This window comes from Macrobrachium nipponense, chromosome 22 (assembly GCF_015104395.2).
Source record: "Macrobrachium nipponense isolate FS-2020 chromosome 22, ASM1510439v2, whole genome shotgun sequence".
NCBI lineage: Eukaryota > Metazoa > Arthropoda > Malacostraca > Decapoda > Palaemonidae > Macrobrachium > Macrobrachium nipponense.
Genome location: NC_087213.1, coordinates 12,387,924 through 12,412,923, shown reverse-complemented (window position 1 = coordinate 12,412,923; position 25,000 = coordinate 12,387,924). Strand labels below are relative to the sequence as shown.

The following is a 25,000-nucleotide window of genomic DNA, read 5'->3' as shown; positions in this document are numbered from 1 at the left end:
TTGTCCTATATTAAACAAATTATTTTTATTAAATGTTTCATAATATTTTTCTTCATTACCCTTTCATACACTTTCATAACATGTGATGTTAGACTCACAGGCCTATAATTACTTGCCTCAAGTCTTGATCCACTTTTGAAAGTAGGGGTGATATATGCTAATTTGTGCTCATCATAAATCTTGCCTGTATCTACACTTTGTCTTAATAATATTGCAAGTGGCTTTGCGATAGAATGAACTACTTTCTTTAACAAAATAGCAGGGATTCCATCAGGCCCTGCAGCAGCTCCATTTTTAATTTCATTAATTGCCTGCACAAATATCAGCTTCATTAATTTCTATGTCAGCTAAATAATTCACTATTTTCGTCCCTTACTTCTATATCATTATCTTCATTATCTATTCTAGGGGTGAATTCAATCTCTTATATCGTTCTGCCAGTATGTTGCAAATTTCCTTTTTTTCATTCGTTAATCTCCCCCTTCAATTCTCAGAGGGCCTATTTCTATTCTTCTTTTATTCATCTTCTTCGCATATGAGTATAATAGTTTGGGGTTTTGCTTGGTATTTAATAGGGTTTTTTCTTCCAATTCCCGTTTTTCATTTTCTTTTGATTGTATAATCTTTGTTCTGCATTTTTCTATTCTTACTTTTTAGTTCTATAACTTTTCCATGCATTTTTTTCTTTTGCAAGACCTTTTTCCACTTTCTGATTTTCTGGAACAAGATCCTTCTGTCTCTTGGTATGCATGAATGATGTTTACTTTTCTTCTTCGGTATATATTTATCCACTATTTTCTCTAATATTTTATATAATATCTCCGTATTTACCCTTATGTCATCGCTTACGAAAATGTTTATCCCAATCTTTGTTTAATTCTTCATTTATTTCTGACCATTTTATATTTTTACTGTAGAAGTTGTATTTTCCATATCCTTCCCACTTTTTCATTTCTTGCTTATCTCTGTTTTCACTTGCTTTGGAATGAAACTGTTAATTCTATGACATTATGGTCTGAAATACTCGCATTATAAAACTATTATTTCTTTAACATAATTCATCTCGTTCACAAATACTAGGTCTAAAGTATTTTCCTTTCTTGTTGGCAGGTGATTTATTTGTTGAATGTTGTATTCTAGTAGCATATCTAATAGCTTTTCGAATTGCCTCTTATCTTCTGCACTACTATTACTCTCATTTTTATATGTATAAGTACATCCACAATCTCCTATTCGTTCTTTCCATTCTACGAAAGGAAAGTTGAAGTCACCAGATAGGAGAATAGTCCAGTCCTTGTGATTTCTACATATATCATCCAATTTTTCAATTATTAAGTCAAACTCTTTAGTATTAGGAGGTCTATATATTACTATGTTTCATCAATTTTTCAGATTCAAATTTCTACCGCTATTAGTTCACATTCTGAGTTACTATATTTCTCATATATTTTTCCTTGTTTTTTTGTCTTTCCCATATATGCGGTTCCCCCTTGATTTCCTATTTTTTTCTATCTGATCTATAAGTTTGGAACCCTTTTATATGATCATCATTCCCAGTCTCTTGGGAATACCAGGTTTCACTTATATTCATTATATCTATTCTCTTTTCAATTTGGGTTAGTTCTCTAAGTACTCTATTTTTCTTTTGAGTTACTCGTAACTAAACCTGGCGCATTCATCACTATGATGGTTTGCGTGTTTTCTCCTTCATTTAATATTGGTAGTAATAAGGATTTTCCCATGTCTCTTTCCTGTTCTGGTATGTTTTTTTTTTTTTTTTTCATTTCCAGAAATTCTGACATTAAAAAATCCAACTTTTCCATAATATTTGATCTTCCTTCATCATAATTATTCATTTTGTGTCTGAATCTGCAATTTTCTCCGTTTCTGCAATATACCTCTTGCATAATAAATACAGTTATTATCCCTTGAGTAGAATTTTGGAGCTGATGCATTGAAATTTTTTGCTGACATCTCTGCATATCTCATTGGTGGTTTGCTTTTCTCTTTTACCTGATATTCTTGATTTCTCTCTTTATTTGTTCTTTCTTAATTTTGGATTTATTTTATACTTGGTTGGTTATTTATTTGATTATGATTCATGGCTACAGGGGTGCATATATTTGCATTTTTTTGTCGAACTTACATCCTTTTCCTTCTTTAGGTTTTTGCATATTTTTGGATATGCAGATTCTCTGCAATCATCCCCATATCCATCTAGGTATGCACATTTACCATATATTTCATAGTTGTGCATACCTTAGGATGTTTGTAGTAACATCTTTCTCCAAATCTGCAATTCCCTCTTTTCAAAAAGGTTGCAGATTTTGTCTTTCTTGTCCATTTTTTCCTCTTTCCCGTCATTGTGTAGATCTGGGTAGAGCTCTTCGGGATTTGCTTTTCTGTTGCCATATCGTAATTTATTTCTTCGTAGGTATGCTGCTTTTATTGCCTCATATGTAGTATCAATGAGTATCTCTGCATCCATACTTTTATTCTTGTTCTTTGTTTTCCTTATTTTTTCTGTCATTTCATTTTTGTTTACTTCTCTTCCGTTTTCCTCTTCTTCTTCTTCTTCTTCTTCTTTCTCTTCCTCTTCTTCTTCATCCTCAACTATTTGTACATTCAATCTTGATTTAATAACATTGTCTATCCATGATAGACATGTTGAACAAAAAATTCTTGTATCTTTTCTCATATCTTGTATTACCTCAGCACACTGTGGATGGGTCGGAATGTTGGCATTGCAGCACTTTTCTGATTTAGGTTTTGTGGATTGACCTATGCTCATACCAAACCTTACACAGTTTGCATGCTTTTGGCATTCTTTTTCCTAATGCGTCAATTAGGATATTCACAAGATTCACCTTATTCATTTTCTTTGTCGGAATATGTTGGTTTATGTATATTTTCTTTATGAGTCTCTTGACCACTTGGATTTTATTTGGAACTTCTTCAATTATTTTCAAGATGTTTTCATTAGATTTGTTCCAGTTTGAAGGATTATATCCTTCTAATATATCTATGAATGCTTTTGTATCTTTTTGGTTAGGACTGTTGCTGATTTCATAGATGAGAAATGCCAGTTCCCTTCCTGCTACCTCATCGTAGAGAGAGAGAGAGAGAGAGAGAGAGAGAGAGAGAGAGAGAGAGAGAGAGAATATACGGCATGAAAATGATTGACAACACAGTAATATTAGTAACAGGGCTATGAACAAATTAACTCACATTTACAGACACTAATCACTACTAGCTAACCACATTCACGACGCCAAGGAATAAAATAAATATCAAAATAAAAACTTTATTGTCTCCAAACAATACTTATAATAACCTTTAGGTTATAATTAGAAGCCAAGCAATCCCCCACCCCCCCTTCTTTCTCTCTCTCTCTCTCTCATCTCTCTCTCTCTCTCTCTCTCTCTCTCTCTCTCTGTGTATCTACCGAAGCTTCCTGCAGATTGAATATGGAATCGTAACTCTAAAGAAAAATTTTCAGTAGATCCATCTGTATAAAAAAATCAAAATTCACACACTGGTAAACATATATATATTATCATTTAAAATAATATCTATAAATCATATATCTATATATCTATATATATATATATATATATATATATATATATATATATATATATATATATATATATACAACTGCTTATCCTCCCGAAGGGAACATGAATACAATACAGAAAGGAGCAACTCACCCGCGCTGGAAGAGATCGACGTTGTAGAACTTGTGGATATGCAGAGCCAATTCGATAGTGGCCTGCAGCTCTCCCATGGTGATCTTCGCTGTCCAACTCCCTGAACTATTCCCTCCCCCTCCTCCTCCTCCTCCTCCTTCTCCTCCCCTCCTCCTCCTCCTCCTTCCTCTTTTATCTCCCTTCGCTCAGAAAACTTCCATGCAGACCTCTGGGAGAACTTCCGTTGGTTGCCTGGTCGTCAATGCGAAAGTGGTGAACATTCCTTTCTGCGAATGCTTTCAATAGATCTAAATAAATAAACTGTTTAGCTTGAAATCTGATTCGCCGCCTCGTTTAGTTTACAAAAGTTTTCAAAGTCTTCAGTATGTGTGCATCAGAATTCAAAATCAACGAGCAAAAACGTGATTGCTTCGACTTTCATGAAAGGAATTGCTTCCCTATTCGTCAAAAGAGCAACGTATCCACATTCATAAAACGAATGAGGCTTCTAAAGTCTTATATTTCTTTTTATACATAGACACTAAAATTCTACACAACTTTTTCGTTCCGGTCAGAATCAAACATCTGGTTTTTATTCCAAAGAGAGAAAATCTGTCCAAAGTTTCGATAGCGTCAATTTCACACGTCTTCTCTACTATTAAAAGGAACAGGTAGCTTGAGGTAATGGTAAGGAATGTTGATCGCAAATACGATAATACAGATGATACCAGGTATAAAAAATACAGCACTTCTTATTCCTTCTTAATCTTCCAGTACATCACATGAGCGTCGTTTCGCAGATTCTTCTGGGGGATAAATATCGGGAAATTTTGACTTGTCTTTTTTCACAAATCCAAAGGTGAAACGTTGCTTTTCGAGATGTTGAACTCACGACAACATTTCGCTTGGCGAGTCACCATCTGCTTCGAGGAAGAGGTGGAGAGATCATTTGTAGGGGGGTAGAGAGATACAGAGAGACAGAGACAGAGAGAGAGAGAGTGGGAGAGAAAGAGAAAGAGAGGAAAACGCTCTTAACACCGAATCACCATTGGGAATCACAGAATATCTTCAAGTGACGCTCCGATTCTCCATTTTTACTGTCGTAAGAATGTCTCACGTACGGAGAGCTGCCTCTTTTAAAACAACAAATACGAATATCAAGTTTCTCCGACCTAAATGTTTCCGTGAAAAAAAAGTGTAATTCACAAAGTAAGATCTTGAGCTCTCATTTTCTCAAAAATATAACAGCAAAAGTCAGTTTCGGCCTTTTATTCACAACACTCTTCAAGAAATTTCGTCATTCCAGAGCCCGCTTGGAACTGTCGTGTTCGAACACTTTAAAAACGGAATCGAAACTTAAAATTAAAACTCACACGGGCATCACTTCACATGTGATTGCAAATATATCTTATTACTCTTTGGCACCGACAATAATCACCAACCAGTTAAGAGGGATGAAGCACACACTGGAATTGGAAACTACAGACACGAAGGGGGTTAATCCTTAACACAAATATGGCGTCCCTCTGATGAACACCTGAAATATGGAATTTCACACCGAAATTTCACACTTAAAACAAAAACAACTCTGAAAGCTAGTTTGTGATCTCTCAATAAACCTTGAAATTAGAAAGGTGCTTCTTGGATGCTTTAATGGTAAGAGTTTCACTAAGAAATCGCTGCTTTTTAATTTTCTGTCACAATTTTTTTTTTTTCGGAAAAAAAAGGGACAAAAGTGTTTACGCGATAATGTTCAATTCTTCGACGTTAAAATGACGCCCGTGTGAAGCTTCTTCTCACGTGACAAGTCTGAGTAGAACCTTGACTGACTAATACTTTTAAACGTTGAGATTTGATCAAAACGGAGAAAGAGTGATTTCAAGTGGCTTGCTTTGAGTCTGGAGAAGGAACGAACGGAGAGGAAACTTTCAGAAGAGTCTGCTTTGCGAATCAAACAATTTGGAACTTCCAAACAAAGAATAAATGAGATACGAGCTGACAGTTGAGAGAAGTCCCCTCCCTCTCTGCTAATTCCTCCCTCCCTGTGTTGTCTCCTTTTAGAACGGGAGGTTGCAGATTTTTTTTTTTTTTTTTTTGTTTTTTTTTTTTTTTTTTTTTTTTTTTTTTGCCTTTTTAGTTGTTGTATGTCTCCGCCACAGGGATTGTTTGTTGTTGTTGTTGTAGTTGTTGATGATGCTGTCGTGTTTAATGCTGTGGTTGTTCTTAGATCTGGGCTGCTCGCAGTCACGGGGAAGTGGACGACGACAGGGCCCTCCGCTTCTTTCTTTGAGCCAGATGGCGGGCTGTCCCGGGCATCCACAGCTGCCGGAAAAAAAAACAAAAAAACATTCACGTTAATAATTTTAAAAGTCACGTTCTGCGGGAGCTTAAAAAAATGAATAATAATTTTGTCGGGTTTTAAAGGTCGCCTTCAAAGTCGCCTCCTGCAGGAGACATAAGGAAAAGAAAAAACATTCACATTAATACCTTTACAAGTCACGTTCTGCAGGAACTACAGTAATAATAATAATAACTAATAATAATAATAATAATAATAATAATAATAATAATAATGTTGGGTTTAAAAGTTCGCCTTCAAAGTCGCCTCCTGCAGGAGACATAATGGAAAAGAAAAGAAAAAAAAACATTCACATTAATACCTTTACAAGTCACGTTCTGCAGGGGCTAAAGTAATAATAATAATAATAATAATAATAATAATAATAATAATAATAATAATAATAATAATAATAATATTTTGTTTGGTTTAAAAGTTCGCCTCCTGCAGGAGACATAATGAAAAGAAAAAAAAAACCATTCACATTAATACCTTTACAAGTCACGCTCTGCAGGAACTACAGTAAATAATAATAATAATAATAATAATAATAATAATAATAATAATAATAATAATAATAATAATAATAATAATAATTTGTTGGGTTTACAAGTTCGCCTTCAAAGTCGCCTCCTGAAGGAGACATAATGAATAAAATAAGATCATCATCATCTCAAAAGTCCCTTTCATGGTTTGTTTCCATAAAAGCATTCGCAGTGTAAACTGGAAATTAAATTACGTAATAACAACAATATCGGGATCTGATGGCATCTGATACAGAGGCTCCGCTTGGGAGGCGATGCTGGGACCAGCCTCTACTTTAATTCCTCATACCATACCTAAAATAATCAGGATACGGTAAGTGTTTAAGTACTTATTCCTACTACGATTGCTAATGATGATTACTATTAGAATTCATTTCCAACCCCATCATCATAGACCTCTAAATCCAGTTCAAAATTATATATATATATATATATTAGATACAATATATATAATATATGTATATAATATGTATATATACTATATTATAGATATATATATATATATAATAATAATTATATTATTATATATTATATATATTTAAACAAACCAATGTAGCAAGAACGGAACACAACACTTAAGAATTATCCTTAAATCATTGGCAGAAGAAACAAAGAGCAAGCGAAAATAGGAGTGGTTTTGGAACAAGTACTTTCCGAAGTCTATTCTACATTTTTCAAGTTCACAACTTGAAAATGTAGCAGTATACTATGAAAGTAACTTGTTCCCAAAGTGTTCCCTGTTTTTTTTTCCACTTTTACCTTTTCTCCGTGGTTGAAATTAAGGGAAGAAGTATTGTAAACAGGAAACATGTTACCAGTTTATACACACACAACCCACACACATACACCACACAACACACACATATTATATATATATATTATATGTTAAATTATGTTAAATTATTTTCTGCTAAATCTAATTTAATAATAATTAATAATAATAATTAATAAATAATAAATTAAATAATAATAATAATCAATAGTGCAAAAAATGATGGGGAATGGCTTGGACCACCAACAACAATTGCAATAACCGGTAAACAAACGCCATTCAAACACAATAATGAAACGGAGTATTCGTTTTATTTTGACAGACCTTCACCACCATAATCAATCGCCACTTTCGGGACCAAGAAGGCGTTTTCGACATAGGAAATTGCCATCAGGGAAATGACATTCCTATTTCCAGCGTCAATGAAGGGCGAAAAAGGGACGGAAAAAAGAAAAAAAAAAAAAAAAAACAAAGTTTCCTTCAAAAATCGCACCTTTACCTCAAGGGAAGTTCAATCGATTGGCTTTTGCAAGATTTTCCGTGGTTGGTTTCGGTAGGAGGGTCGCCAAGATTGATGGAGGGGGAGGGGGGAAGGGGGAAGGGGGGATAAGGAGGGGGAGGTGGGAGGGGGCCGGCCGGTTAGGAAGATGAGGGTAGATTTCTCTCACTCTCAGAAAATAACCATTTTTAGCTATTCCGAGACATCCTCGGGTGATCCCGTTAAAGGTAGTTCCTTGATATTAAAGTAGGAGTTTCCCCTGACTCTGGGAAATGAGGGGAAACGTTTTTGGGGGTTGGGGGTGGGGGGGGTCGGGGGGTTGGCGACGGTTTTTAATTTCAAATTCCATTCCAGGATGCCATTTTCTTTGGCGATCATGAGGCCTACCGGTGATTCGGGGGAGACATTTAAAAATGTTCATTTGCGCCATTACAGACCCTTCTTGGCCCCAGTAAATAAAGTTCTGCATGGAAATAAACATGTCTCCCGGTTCTTAAAAATTTTGTTCATGGTATTACCTCCTACGATTCCACATCTTGCTTGAATTATGGCAGGTGCTTTCGTCTGTGTGTTTGCATGTGTGCTGGAGATTAACAGAAAGGGATAACGCAAAAGCAAAAAAAATTCAGCTGTGAGTCAATTCTCACTCATCTCGTTAATTTATTGTCAGTCTTTTAAAAAAAAGCAAACGAACTGCAAGCAACTGGCAACTTCGAGGCATCACTGCTAATTAGCAAGCAGAACAGAACGTGGAGTACAGGCTGAATTCGGAAGAAAAGAAAGAAGCTTAAACCAAGGTGTTGAATACTGACCTAATACCCTCATGCCAGCTTCATAAAGCCTTGCACGATTCATGCTGGAAACTAATGGGCTTACATTCTCTGGTGGGCTTCTAAGTTTTTTTTTTTTTTTTTTTTTTTTTTCTTTGTTTTTTTTTTTTTTTTTTATCAAACACGTGTTCACTGATCTGCTTATCGACATCTTTGTTTGTTATTGTCATTTGTGTTTCCCTTTATATTCTTTGCAAGCTTGAATTTTAAGTCAGTGACCCTTGTATGCTTGTTCCATTTGAACAGGGCTCATCTTTTGAATAATAATAATAATAATGGAGAAATAAATCCACATTTATGTAATTGTATACATAGTTCAAGATAAAACTTTAAATATATGTACAATTACATAACTGGGGGTTTGTTTCTTCATTTTACGACTCAAGCTTACTATGAGTATTTTCTAATAAAAATAATAATAATAATAATAATAATAATAATAATAAATAATAATAATAATAATAATAATAATAATAATAATAACTGCTGGGTACCTCCGTGCACAATAAAGTAAAATCATTGTACGTGCAAGAGAGTTCGAAGTCCCCAAACCTCCACCAAGGCTAAGAATCCATACGCCTCCCCAACCCACCCTCTCCCCAACCCGCCCCCTCGCAAAGTGTCTCTCATCCGGACCAAAAAAAAAAAATTTCAAAAAAAAAAAGAAAAAAATAATAAATAAATAAAAAAAACTCATAATTCCTTGACAGTCACAAGACTGAAAACCACAGCAACAAGCAACAAAAACAAACCAAGGCAGGCACCCCCCCCCCCCCCCCCCACAAAAAAAAAAAAAAAAAAAAAAAAAAAAAAAAAAAAAAAAAAAAAAAAAAACGTAACATCCTTGTCGGAGGACCAAATGTTCCCCTGGCGTACCACTCTTCAAACTCTCCACGAAGCCACCGGCACCTGTGTCAGCCCAGTTTCGTTTTCCCAAAGCAGGTCCGTGATCCGAATAAAGCGCCTGCTTTACTATTCTTGGTATTCAGGCGGAGGTTGGCCATCTCGTCGCCCATTAAAATACATTAAAGATATAAAACGGGGGACGAAATTCAGTTGTCATCCTGAACATCAGAATATTTGGCATGAGGGACTTTCTTGTGTCCTTGGGTAGGACGATGGTTCCTGAGGGATGGTTTTCGAGCAGAGAGAGAGAGAGAGAGAGATGAGAGAGAGAGAAGAGAATGTTGTTTTGTAGGAGAAGACTAAAATCATCTGAGAAGGGTAGGACGAGACATATTACAAGACGAGAGAGAGAGAGAGAGAGAGAGAGAGAGAGAGAGAGAGAGAGAGAAGAGAGAGAGAATATGTAAAATTGATATCTTATGAATGGTTGGACGAGGATTACCTCCTCAAGGTCCTGATATCTAATGCAATATGAACCTCAAAAGTCCAAGCAAAGATGTATTACATTACTAACCTAAAACAATTCTCATTGTATTCTAATAATTTACTTAGATTTTCTTATCTATTTATGTATTAATTTGCTCATTATTTTGTTTATTTTCTAATCACTGGTCTCTACTTTCTATATTTTTCATTACCTTCTGTAATTCCTTTCAAATGAACACCATAATATTCATTGGAAGCTTGCATTTTAAGTCAGTGGCCCCTTTGGTGGGCTTGTTCCATATGACTATAGTCCTACTTCTGAATAATAATAATAATAATAATAATAATAATAATAATAATAATAATAATAATAATAATAATAATAATAATAATAATAACTATGGTATGATGGTATTTATATTTTATCTATATTTAAATGGAGAACTGACAACTCCCGTCTGTTGTTTTTAATCTTCATTTTTCCTCTCTCTCTCTCTCTCTCTCTCTCTCTCTCTCTCTCTCTCTCTCTCTCTCTCTCTCTCTCTCTGCTACAGTGTGGAAGAGTTTAAAAGAGGGCTAGAAAAAATCATTAGGATACTGTGAATGAACAGTAAAACCTGCTCCTAGAGATAAGTGAGAGCACGATGTCTCCTTAGGATGGACTAACAATTCTTTGAGACATCCTAATCTTTGTAACTCCTTGTAACACTCTCTCTCTCTCTCTCTCTCTCTCTCTCTCTCTCTCTCTCTCTCTCTGCATCCCAGACCATCCAAGATTGGAAGATGCAAAATACCAGAAGATGCATTAGCAATTCTCTGGTAGACATTAGAGGTGCCTCACACTGAGGGACCTGGGGCAACCCGAACGGGCTGTAAGGTGAGCCTTACTAGATGTTTACGCGTCTACGTGTCTACGTTTACGCTCTCTCTCTCTCTCTCTCTCTCTCTCTCTCTCTCTCTCTCTCTCAGCTGCGCCCCCCACGAGAATCGACCAATGACCACGTACATAAATTCTATGCCACTCCATTCCTTTCGGTTACGAGTCGAGAGTACAACCAGTGTACTAAGACGGGAGAGGGCAAGAAAAAGAGCAAGGAGTAAGAGAGAGAGAGAGAGAGAGAGAGAGAGAGAGAGAGAGGGAGTATCAAGACATTAACGGTCTAATGGACAGCTCAAAATGTAATGGTATCCGACGAACTTTAAAATGACTTGCATCTGCACACACTTGCAGACACGGTAGATAGAGCGCGCGCGCACCATTCACGCTATGTATGCATGAGCAGCAGCATTCATGTGCATTTACACATCTGTGCGAACAGACACAAGAGAGCATGTGCGCGAGAAACGAAAAGGGAAACGCGAATACATACATACATATATATATATATTTGTATATGAGTACGTATATACATATGTATATAAATACATGAGTATAGCATGTATATATACATATATATGTATGTATGTATGTATGTATATATACATATATATGCATGTATGTATGTATATATATATGTATATATATATGTATATATATTATATATATATATATATATATATATATATATGCTTGTGTGTCTGTAAAAATATGCATGTACGTATGCATGTGCACGTGTGTGCTCCAAATAACAGCAACAGAAAATAAAAAATAAAATAAAATAAAACAGCAGGCTAAAGACGATCCAGAGGCTGAACGGTTTCCCGCACAGGTTCATTTCAGGGCGGAAGTTCTTAATCCCGCGACGACTACGTTCAGTCGGCGCGCAACCATGGGGAACGTTATAACAAAGGAGCTACGCTTCGAAGCGGTCGCATTTTGCAGCCGAGGTTTACGATCGCGCGCGCGCGAGACAGAGAGAGAGAGAGAGAGAGAGAGAGAGAGTTAGGAGAATTAATACGGTTATCCCAGCCGGGAAAACGACAATTTTTGCGTTTATAAGACGTCGCGATATTTCATGATAAGAGCATGGCTCTAGAAAAAAGAGAGAGAGAGAGAGAGTTAATACGGTTATCCCAGCCAAGAAAACGACAATGTTTGCGTTTATAAGACTTCGGGATATTTCATGATAAGAGCATGGCTCTAGAAAAAAAAATAATAAAAAAAATAAAATGAGAACTAGCTTCATTAGATAAGCTTCTAGAAAATTTCATGTACCGAATGCGGTACAGTTTAAAGCCTGCCTGTAATCAACTTAAGGGTTTGGTTCAGTAATGTAAATTTCGAATGAAAGATGTTACAGATAAAAACAAATCTAGTTATTTCAGCAAAAAAGAACAAAACACAGACACATTATATATATAAATACATATATATGTATATATATATATATATAATATATATATATATATATATATATAATGTATGCGTGTTTTGTTCATGTTTTCTCTTTAAACAACTAGTGTTTTTATCTGTAATATCTTTCATTCGAAATTCACATCATGGCCTTTATGTTTTATTCTCAATTGGATTTCTTGGCGTTCGTTTTAAATGTGTGGTGTTGATAACTTCATATATAGTATATGTGTATATATATACACATGTATATACACATATATTATATATAAAGTTATCAAGACCACACATTTAAAACGAATGCCGAGAAAACCAACTGAAAATAAAACATAAAGGCCATCTTCCTTGATGCGACGTCACTCGAGCGCCTTTGTGGCCGTCTTGAGCAAGAGCCCGTGCTGGCATAAAGCCAGCTTAATAATCTTAAACAACAACAAATGACATAAGCCAACTAGATATTATCTAGTTGCTCACGCGACCGTTAACAGATTCTGCAAAGAAGATTCGTTTAGGAAATAAGTTGGAGGGTAATGAACACTTAGCAACGTCGACCGTGAAGCGCGGACATTGACCCAGGCTCAGAGAAGAGAAGGAGAGAGAGAGAGAGAGAGAGAGAGAGAGAAGAGAGAGATAAAGCCAATCGATATCTCACCGAGTTTGGATTTTAATAAATGATCATTCCACTGACTCGGGAGAATGTCTGTGGTAGCCTATAAGACGTTTGTAGCAGTGTACGTGTTTGCACGATTACATACTTTTCATACTGCGTGTTTGTGATCTCAGGTAGCACTCGTCAGATTTTGTTTGTGACAGTTACTGTATGTCTGTGAGATTGTTATAAACTATAACAGAAAACTCATATGTTTGGGAATGCTTTGGGACACTTCAATATAAGCAGAATCTACTATAGCTGGTTTACTTAAGGTAGATTCTTGGGTGATCCCTGTGCCTGCGAGACGTTTGTTTTGCCGACGCTGCCAATCAGCGGCCTCCTAACAAACGTCTCGTAAGCATTTGGCTCATCCAAGAATCTACCTTAAGTGAACCAGCTATAGTAGTTCCCCTCAGGATCAGAGGCTTGTAGTAAGTAATTAGCGTCCAAAGTTGAGAGTTCGTGACATTAAATTACATTAAATTTCACAGTGCTTGTTACTGCACATGAAAAACTTGTGGTAGTTTACTGATGACAAACTTGTAACGAATTACGGTGTTTGTGACGGCTGATGGAAATTTGATGAAATGTTGATGTTTTCAATATACCTACGAACATTTCCATTTCGAATGCTTTAATTCATTAATCCCTGAAAAATGGGTTCGTGTTTGTTTGTATGGTGCTTTTACGTTGCATGGACCCAGTGGTTATTCAGCAACGGGACCAACGGCTTTACGTGACTTCCGAACCACGTCGAGAGTGAACTTCTATTACCAGAAACATACATCTCTAACCCTTCAGTGGGATGCCCGAGAATCGAACTCGCGGCCACCGAGGTGGCAGGCCAAGACCATGCTGATCACGCCACTGAGGCGCTTGGGTTATGTTTGAAAAACATGTAACATTAGTCATGACTTTTGCCTTGATGTACGATTCTTCCAACACCTGGAAATGTAAGTTTGAAGAGCCACTGCCGCAAGCACATGCATGATATTAAAGATAATAATTACGCTAGTCCAAGCCTTCGTTATGGAAAACAAAAGAAATGGGTAGATGCAAAGGCAATTTGCAAGAGTTCCAAAATAAAACGGGCTTTCAGAGCTGGAACTGAGTGCCGTCTGGTGCTTTTCCTTATTCGTTACAATGAGAATTTGAACTGCAAACCACTAAAGCAGTAATGCTTCTGTTCCTATGAGACAACCACGTACAGCGCAGGCGGTTTTAAAACGAACTAGTGTTCTGGTATCTTCCAACATAAAGCAGCCAGTATGGCTGACAAAATTGTAGCGCCATTACGTAACCAGCTGAGGTAGCCCCGTTCACTACATTTTTGTGATGAAACTCAAGCCGCACGAACAAACACGCCTCCAATTTTCTCATCGACATCAGCTACCTGGCACTAAATTTGGCGGTAAAGCGCCCAAAGTCAGACAGACGAGAGTTCTGCGACGTAACTTTCTATAAGCCTACTGTGAGTGACGACAAGATAGGCCTACCTGCAGCGGCGAACAGGCCGTTACGAAATGTCCAGTGCCAAGGTTTATCATTAAGCGTACGTCACAAGATCATCGAGTTGTCTGAGGAGAGAGGGGAGGGGAGGGAAAGGTTAGGGTAGGGAAGGGGAGAGGAGAGAAAAGGGGAAGGGAGGAGAGGAGAGACGAGAGGTAAGGAGGGGGAAGAGCTGGCAGGATAGTTTGGTTTCCAAGGCAACGCTTCCCCCTTGTATACTACAGACTCCGGTCAAACTCGTTACCTTCAGACGCTGAGGGAAGGAAGCTGAGCTCTGATCAATTATTGATATTAAAAACACCCAGCACACGAAAACAATTACGAGGAGCTAGCCAAACAGATCATTAGCTCGCTATACAAGTTACCACAGACCAGAGAGAGCCATTGTCCCTGGACAACGGTCGTTGATCTTGCTAATAAACCTGGCCGAGAGAGACACAAGCCGTCCTTGAAAGATGTCTTGAAAGAGACAGAGAGAGATGGAGAGTTGCTCTGCATAACAGCCTAGCCTAGGCAGTAAATGTTATTCTACAGAACGGCTTTGGAAATGAGAAAAAAAAAATGCATTCACTTCAACGACCATAAATTCCATGCCTCCACAAATAAGCAGCCACCAAAGCACCACAGATATATGTATATATACACATAGATATGTTACACACACACACACACACACACACACACACACACACACATATATATATATATATATATATATATATATATATATATATATATGTGTGTGTGTGTGTGTGTGTGTGTGTGTGTGAGTAAATAAATTCTGTGAAAACAGGCTACGTCTCAAGTATAAAAGGCCAATTAAAACACCGGATTTAAGGGTGGAAGTAAGTCCGCAGATATACATAGTTCTTAGCTTTAAATCCAGAGTATTTTAATGGGCCTTTTATGCTTAAGATATATGTGTATATAATACATATGCAGTCAAGGGAATTGATCACCTAAATAAGAAGCCCAGTAATGAGGTCAAATGTGCTGTACAAACGATTTTCGTGTAACCCATCAAATATGCATGAGTGAATCATGAAATTTAGGCAACATCAGGCATCCGGCCCCTGGAACAGTGAAGGGAGGGGGGGAGGGGATGAGACGAAGTACAAGGAGGAAGCACCACAGTTGCAGTAAGAAGTAAAAATGAGGGAGGTTGGAAGACAAAATGGAAGAAATGAAGCGGGAATGGATGTAAAGCAACTGGCTAAGGAATGGGAATGGAACGAAATAATACTTTCTACGTGTTTCTCTATGAGGAAGAGCCCGTGCTTGCATAAGGCCAGCTTAATCTAAAACAACGACAAGAATGAAATAGAAAATTGAGGCCAAAGGCCAAGAAGCACAGAGACCTTTCTTTGAGGTCAAGGAGCTCTGAAAGGGGTATTGAGAGTAAATAAGGTTTCGAAGGTGTAACGGTAAGTAAACCTCGAAGCAATAGTTAGAAGAGGCTGGGAAGAAAGAGAATATGAACGAAGGTACAGTAAAAGGAATGAAAAGGGTTGCAGCTAGGGGCCCAAGGGAAGATGAAAAGAATTTGAAGTAATGTCAACATTGCACCGCTCGAGATGCACTGATGGGACTAGCCCCCTCGCCCAACGGGGGGCTAAGGAATGGTTACAGCTGAGGGCCACAGGGACACTGTAAACATCATTGAAATTGCTTCCATTGCTCTATCCCCTTCCGGGAAACAAGTCAAATCTGGTCACAGGTAACTCGTCATTAGTTAAAATCACCAGCTGTGTTCTGAAGTACCCGAAGATCTGGCTAATCCGATTACATATAATACGAGGTAATTCGTCGAGCTGTTTACCCAATGAAAAAACGTATAGAAGTCATTCCTGGGTTGGTTTAAGCCATCAAACACGACAAAGTTAAATTATCAGCTGATTACATCCAAAGAATTTCGTATATCTATCTGAGATTGTTTGTATGGTGTTTTTACGTTGCATGGAACCAGTGGTTAATCAGCAACGGGAGCAACGGCTTTACGTGACTTCCGAACCACGTCGAGGGTGAACTTCTATCACCAGAAATACACAGCTCTCACTCCTCAATGGAATGCCGGAGGATCGAACTCGCGGCCTGCGGGGTGGCACGCAAACACCATACCGACCACGCCACCGAGGCACTGCATCTGAGCTTGTTCAAACCAATGAATTCCATACACATATCAAATAGGCCCAGAGGTCATTGATGGATCTCATATATTCATTACATAATATAAAATGCCAACCATCTATTTACGAAATATTTAATACACACGCAACATAAATCACAACTCATCATTTTAAACAGAAAATAAATTAACGAACACAATTAAACAAAAGACAAAAGAAAACAGGAAAACACCGGTGACAGAAACTAAAATGTGGATGGTACAATCCCTTCGATCAACCCTTCAGACCACTTCGACAATGTGGAACTCCCCCCTCCCCCTTCCCTCTGTGTGTGTTTCGGATTAATCCAACCTGTCTCTTTTCAAATGCCTCGTCTCGTCACCTGCCAAGGAAAGCTAATTAGCACATTTTCCATCCACTGAGGGAGACTGAGTCGAATAATCATCGTGCCCGTTTGACGGGCTGCCTTTGGAACAAGAGCCCGTGCTGCTATAAAAGTTAAGTATATCTTAGTCTAACCAGACCACTAAGCTGATTAACAGCCCTCCTAGGGCTGGCCGGAAGGATTAGATAGTTTTATGTGGCCAGGAACCAGTTGGTTACCTAGCAATGGGGACCTACAGCTTATTTGGCATCCGAACCACGAAATATCGAGGAATTAAAAATCCACGTTGGAAGAGCGGAGAATCGAATTTGGGACTACCGAATCGGTATGCGAGCACGTAAACCACTCTTGCTGCTATAAGGCCAGTTCATCTACAACCATCTAACCACAAAATGTCAAACCTGCCTTCCTCTTTCGTACTTTTATCTGGTTTTTTCAGGTCTGGGCTATTGAAGGGTATCAGGTATAGCCTGTTCCATCGGGCTTTTACCTTCAAATTGTTAGCATACCGATTCGTGTTATTACGTTATATATAAATATATAAATCTTACAAAAAGATTCTCCCTCCGTAAATAATAAAAAAAGGAAACAAAATTTCAGAAAACAAAAAACATAAAATAAACAAAGATTTTTCTCTTTCCAGAATCAACTCAAAAAATTAACAAAGATTTTCTCTTTCCAGAAGCCATGCGGAGCTCGAAATGCAAAATGAGAGAGAGAGAGAGAGAGAGAGAGAGAGAAGACGGAGTGAGAAGAGAGAGAAAAGAAGAAGAAGAAAGAAGAAGAAGAAGAAGAAGAAGAACGGAGACTGGAATGAACAATGAAGAATAAGCCGGGACGCTGAAAAGATCCGCTGAAAATTTCGGGAGATCTTTCCCTCGGGCCACCATTTCCCCCCTTGGGCCACCACCACCACGACCACCACTACCACCACTAGACCGCACAGCCCATCCCGCGGAACAATAGATCTCCCGGGGAAAATCATACACGAAACTGAACGGGGAAAAATGATGGGACAAAAAAGTACATCTTCGAGATGCAAGTGTGTATGCAAGCACGCGCACGTGTAAATACAGCCACACTCACACACACACACACACCAACGTCATGGGACGTGAAGGGTCATATCTATCTATTTAGCTATATATAATATATATATATATATATTATATATATATATATATATATATATATATATAATATATATGTGTGTGTGTGTGTGTGTGTGTGTGTATATACTCTATGTTTTCCTCTCTATTTTGCAATATCAGCACAGGGTATGCGGCCCAACCATATGATAGACTTGTACACATTGCAGAATGATGAGGACCCAATTATTCTCCTTCCGGCACCCCATTGCGGTGAAAGCCTGATTACCATTGGCCTCCAGAGAAGACTCTCATCGTCATCAAGAAGGGGGCATTTCCTGCCACCAAGGGCTCCATAATCCTTCACTAAGCGCTCCTCTGCTTTGGGATACATTCGAACTGAATCCCAAATCATTAGTATATATAGCCTAAGGCAGCACATTCGAACTGAATCCCAAATCATGAATACAACCTAAGGCAGCAATCTCCGGGTCATGCCACTAAAGCTAATCCTCCATTAGGAAGACCTTTTCACCCTTTAAAACTTCCAAATCCCCTCATTAGGAGTTCTCAAAATTATTAGAGGCGCGGTGCATTCGGATCCCCTAACCATTGGCACTTGATGGGCGGTAGTACCCAGCTAGCACCGGCCTGATATTACCGCTGTAACTGAACAGTTTAAACTGACCGATCTGACAACGACTACCTTATGTGAAGGCTGATATTGCCGCTGTAGTTGACAGTACAAACACTGGGGCTATTTTCTGAACCCTCTGACTCCACAAAGTTAAGTGTATCTTAGCTTGACCAGACCACTGAACTGATTAACAGCTCTCCTAGGACTGGGCCGAAGTATTAGATTTTTATTTACGTGGCTAGGAACCAATTGGTTATTTAGCAACGGGACCTACAGCTCCTTGTGGAATTCGAACCACGTTATATCGAGAAATGAAATTATAATCTCCAGAAATACATTCCTGTGATTCCGCGCTAGCGCCAGCTGGGAGCGAACTCGAGCTACCAGATTAATAGTCGAGTATGTAACCCACTCGTCCAGTGAAAAACTTCTGATTGTACAATTCATGACCGTCTCACTCTGAAGTCAAAATATGGAAAGTTCTCCTTTCTACTTTCACTGGCGTTTAATTTCTCCAATAATATATACTTCCATATATTACTTAAGGAATTCCTGTTTAGGCAATGTTATCCAAATAGCATGTCATTTGAATTCGTATATAATAATTTTCATTAATATCTCGATGGGTCAGGATGTTTCCAAAGTATTCGACGTCACATGAGAAAGAGAGAGAGAGAGAGAGAGAGAGAGAGAGAGAGAGAGAGAGAGAGAGAGAGAGAGAGAGAGAGTTATTCGAACATTATCTTCTAAGAAGAGAGAAAGAGAGTTGGGGAGGGTAGGGGGAAGGGAGGAGACTGTTTACCAAACATTATCATCTTACGGGGGAGGGGATAAGAAGGATGAGGTTGACTGAGGAGGAGGAGGAGGAGGAGGAGGAGAGAGAGAGAGAGAGAGAGAGAGAGAGAGAGAGAAACTGGCATATACATCCGTAGTGCCACAAGCGATAATACTGAAGCGAGTTGCGTCTACCAGTGCCAGAAGGTCACCAGTTAAACCGCTGGCCGGAAATAGCTCTTTCCTTAGCGCAGCCTAAAACCCGGGACAGCGCCACATCCCACACCCGGAGTGAAATGGGAGTTGGGTCTCGCTGAAAAAAAAATTGCCGGAAGAGGGGAAAATGTCTGTAAAAACAATGGCAAGAAGAGAGAAAAGACAGTAAAAAGGATTTCAACAAAAAGGGAAAAGAAGGCTGTAAAAACAATTGCAAGAAGTAGTAAAAAAAAAAGGGGCTTCAAAAACAGTTGTAAGAGGAGGAAACGAGGCTATAAAAACAATTGTACGGAGTAAAATAAGGCATTTAAAACAATAGTATGCATTAAAAGGGGCTTTAAAAGCAATTGTAGGGAGTAAAAGAGGCTTTAAAACAATTTTAATGAGTAGAAAAGCCATTAAAACAATAGTAAGAAGTAAAAAGGGCTTTAAAACCAATTGTAATGAGTAAAAAATGCATTAAAAACAATAACAAGGAGTAAAAGGGGCTTTAAAAACAATTGTAAAGAGTAAAAAATGCTTTGAAAACATTTGTAGAGTAAAAAAATGCTTAAAAAACATTTGTAAGGAGTAAAAAAAGGCATTAAAAACAATAGTAAGGAGTAAAAAAGTAATTAAAAAATAGTAAGGAGTAAAAAAAAGGCATTAAAAACAATAGTAAGGAGTAAAAAGTAATTAAAAAATAGTAAGGAGTAAAAAAAAGGCATTAAAAATAATAGTAAGGAGTAAAAAAGTAATTAAAAAATAGTAAGGAGTAAAAAAAAGGCATTAAAAACAATAGTAAGGAGTAAAAAAGTAATTAAAATATAGTAAGGAGTAAAAAAGTAATTAAAAAATAGTAAGGAGTAAAAAAAGGCATTAAAAACAATAGTAAGGAGTAAAAAAAGGCATTAAAAACAATAGTAAGGAGTAAAAAAGTAATAAAAAAAATCGTAAGGAGTAAAAAAAGGAATTAAAAACAATAGTAAGGAGTAAAAAAAGCATTAAAATAGCACGGAGTAGCAAGAGGTTTTAAGAACAATAGAAAGAAGTAGAAAAAGGCTGCAAAAACCAGTGTACATAGAGGAAGAGTCTAAAAATTCTTGTGAGAAGCGGAAAAATAACCTGTAACAGTAATTGTAAGAGGACTAACGGGCTGTAAAAACAACTGTAAGAAGAGAAAAGAATGTAAAAACAACTGTAAGAAGAGAAAAGAATGTAAAAACAATTGTAAAGAAAGGGAAAAAGCTGTAAATACAATTGTAAGAGGAGGGAAGAAAGGGCCGTAAAAACAGCTGTAAGAAGAGGAAAAACCGCAGTAAAAAATTGTAAGAAAGAGAAAGGCTGTAAAAACAATCACAGAAGCTGTAAAAACAATTGTAAGATGAAAAAAAAAGATGTAAAAATTGTAAGAAAAAAGACTAAAAACTGTGTGAAGGCCAAAAAGAATATGTAATAATAAAAGTAAAAAAAAGTTGTAAAAACAATTTTATGATGCAAAAAAGCTGTAAAAACAATTGTAAAAAGAGGCAAAAAAAGGCTGTAAAGAAGAGGCAAAAGAGACTTTCAAAACAATTGTAGAAGAGGCAAAAAAATGGCTGTAAAAACCATGGCAAGAAGAGGCAAAAGAGGCTGTAAAAACAATGGCAAGAAGACGCAAAAAAGGCTGTAAAAACAATGGCAAGAAAAGGCAAAAAATGCTGTAAAAACAATTGTAAAAAGAGGGAAAAAAGGCCGCACAAATTATAAGAGGAAAAAAGGCTCTAAATGTTGTCTTTGCTGAGATAAAAACAGGAAGTAGAAATTTTCTTCATAATCTACCTCTTTCTGATATTTGGACTGCAATTGTTTATATAAAAACAGAAAAAAAGCAGCATAAAGAATGAAAAATTTGTACCGTGCTCTCTCTCCCTCTCTTGTACACATACACACATTATATATACTATATATATGATGTGTTTATATATATATATATATATATATATATAAATATATATATAGAGAGAGAGAGGAGAGAGAGAGAGAGAGTGAGAGAGAAGGAGAGAGAGAGAGAGACGAGAGAGAGAGAGAGAGAGAAGGCTCTGATCCTATACCGGGGATGGGAGGATGGATGGGGATGAGGGGGCATCCTCAATCTAGCAATTAAGAAATTAATATGATAGCAACAGCTGCACTGTACTTTCCTCATGACACCACTTCCTTTACCGTAAAGACCTAGTACGTATAAGTGAAAAAAAATATATACATAAAACAATATGCTAAAGCATTTCAACGCCCCTTAGAAGCGCACTGTTAAATTTAAAGAATAAGCATTCCAATAAGAGTGCATGAACTTAAAAACCAAAGACGAATACGTAGATAGTGTATCGACAAGGGATTCATTCAGTAAGTACTAAACATTCATCCACATTATCGGCACCTTTACCCCAAAGTTCCATACAGGTTTGTTATCATCAAATTTATACATCTTGAGAAATAACAGTGCAAGGTCCAATACATACTGTCAGTAACAGAAGAGGTAACAATACCTGCCACACGGTAGGGAATATCATACTGGCTCCAAAGTGCCAAATAACCATTGCTGACAATAATAACAGAGTATGTGACACTTATGATAATAACCATAATTACACTTGTTGTCAAATAAGAAGATAAAGTTTCCACCACCGTGGTGAATTCAATTCCCGACAATCTAATTCCTCTCTCTCTCTCTCTCTCTCTCTGTCTCTGGGAGATTTCATCCCCATCTCTTTCGCTCCCACTCTTTCTCTCTCTCTCTAAGATAGTTTTCATCCTCCTCCCTCCCGCCCTCCTCTCTCTCTCTCTCTCGTCTCTCTCTCTCTCTGTCTCTGTCTCTCTCTCTCTCTCTCTCTCTCTCTCTCTCTCAGGGAGATTTCTCTTACCCTCTCTCTAGGATAGCATTCAACATCCACCTCTCTTTCTCTCTAAGACAGCTTTCATCCCCACCCCCCCCCCCCCCCCCCCCCCCCCCCCCCCCCCGGCCCATCACACTCTCACATTGAACTGACATCAAATCACATTGAACTAATTCCAAAACATAGCAGTACGGAATCACTTCGCGTGAAACTATCTGCGACATCTCTTACATAACATTACATCACACATCACATTAGTCCCTAAACATAATGCCGCCGCATCAGAAGGTTACTTAATCCCAAAACAATCGAGTGGCTGCGTGATCGCACATCACATTATATCAAACTACGTCATGTTTTCAGATTACACCACAGACTAAGGAAGGTCCAGATGACACATGATAAAAACAATTTAAAAGCTTTCAAGAAAAGGAGAATAAAGGTTAGTTGATTATTTCAAGTGAAATAGATTTAAATGTCTCTCTCTCTCTCTCTCTCTCTCTCTCTCTCTCTCTCTCTCATACTAAAGGGGAACTGTAACAAGGTAATGGTTAAGATAAGACCTAGTTCCTCTAAAGCATTTACTTTGCTAGCACAGGCGCGCTGAGAGAGAGAGAGAGAGAGAGAGAGAGAGAGAGAGAGAGAGAGAGAGAGAGCTATGAGAACAAGTCTGTAGTAACTTGAAAAAAATATGCATAGACTGTACAGTGTGAAAAGCAAAGGAAGTACTTATATATAAATATATGTATTGAAATTATATACATGCATATCATGAATAACTTGATCACGAAGTATATAAAACGTGATGCTATGTATAAATAAAGGTTTTTTTGCCACGAAGGAAAAAAATGAAAAAACGAGATATCCGAGTACTTTCGGTCCTATTATGTGCATAATGTATATATATCACCGTATGGTAAATAAGAGAGTGATGGCTCAGTAGATGTCTCAGAGATTCCTTAATTAACTTATGTATTAGAAAGACAAAGGACATATCTCAGAAAACTGTAAGATACAAATATGTATAACTGACTGATGCATAGTCATAAGTTTGAGATTTTTGGAGCATGAAACATCTGTCAAATAAAATAATTATGAAGCCATGAAATGAACTGATGAGGTAGGCACACGACAAATGGAAACTGGGAGAAAATCTTCCTCTCGTAACCCTTTCCCATTCACACTTTCTCACCTGGAATTCGAATAGAGAATTTCATTGAAGTTATTTAGCGCTGAAATGGGAATTGACAGCAAAATGGTTTGAAACCTCGCCGTTGCATTATGTAACAAGAAGTGGGTGGAAAGTAAGATGGATGGATAAGCAGAGGCACAGTACAGAAAATGGAAGGGGTTGCAGCTAGGGACCGAAGGGACGCTACGAAGAACCTTCAGCAATGCCTACAGTACGATGCATGAGGTGCACTGATGGCACTACTCCATGCAAAAGTTAAGTATATCTTAGTTTAACCAGACCACTGAGCTGATTAACAGCTCTCCCAGGGCTGGCCCGAAGGATTAGATATTTTCACGTGGCTACGAACTAATTGGTCACCTAGCAACGGGACCTACAGTTTATTAAGTGGGATCCGAACCACATTATATCGAGATATGAATTTCTATCACCAGAAATAAATTCCACTGATTCCTCGTTGGCCGAGCCGAGAATCGAGCTTAGGACCACCGGATTGGAAGCCGAGCGAGAAAACCACTCGTCCAACGAGGAACTAATACTCCATGCAGCCATATGGGAATTCGTCAGCGTAAATGTTTAGCATTTATCACAGGATAAACGGCTTTTGTACGCTGCTAATTCCGTTTATTTTGTGATAAATGCTGAAGATTTCCTCTTACGAATTCCCACACGGATGCATAGCTGTTAATTCCCATCCAGCGATCTTGGTATACCTCATAGAGAACAGACAATGCAGTGGTTTATTAATGGACATTTCATTTTTGGCCAAAATTAACCACTCCAAAAAACATCTCTTGAGAATCCGATCCTGGACTTTAATATAAATATGGACTAGAGAGTAAAAACATTTTTGTAAACATGCAAATGTTTAACCTTCACTAAATTGTAGTTAGCGATTTGAAAATGTGTTCACTCTTGAGAAAATTGCCAAAAATAAAAACATCCGTCTCACTAAATCAATATTCTGCCACAAAGTGAAAACGAAATAAATATATGAAAACTCAAAATAGACAAAAGAGACCATTCATCTTTTTAAGCTCATTTTTCACGAAGCCTATTATGGCGTGACTACAGTTTCATTCATATTTCACTACAGTCGACCTTGGCCTTTCAAAGCAACCTTCATTACCTTTAAAAACACAAATGAATTACCAAATACATAATTCTTTTTAGAGCACAAATACACATATTTACATAGTCACATATAAATCTCTCTCTCTCCCCCTCTCCCTATATATATATATATTATATATATATATGTATATATA

At 37.5% G+C, this 25,000-nt stretch overlaps 1 protein-coding gene across 6 annotated transcripts in view; it reads right to left on the bottom strand.

Annotated features, from left to right (window-relative positions):
• The window catches only part of LOC135198498 (protein FAM135A-like), a 315,487-nt gene that overhangs the window by 259,129 nt on the left and 31,358 nt on the right, over positions 1-25,000 (bottom strand). For all 6 annotated transcript variants that reach the window (XM_064226097.1, XM_064226099.1, XM_064226100.1 and 3 more), the window contains exon 2: positions 3,711-6,011. In XM_064226097.1, coding sequence (XP_064082167.1) covers positions 3,711-3,787 — 77 coding nt within the window. In that variant the 5' untranslated portion in view covers positions 3,788-6,011. The remainder of the gene's footprint in view (positions 1-3,710; positions 6,012-25,000) is intronic.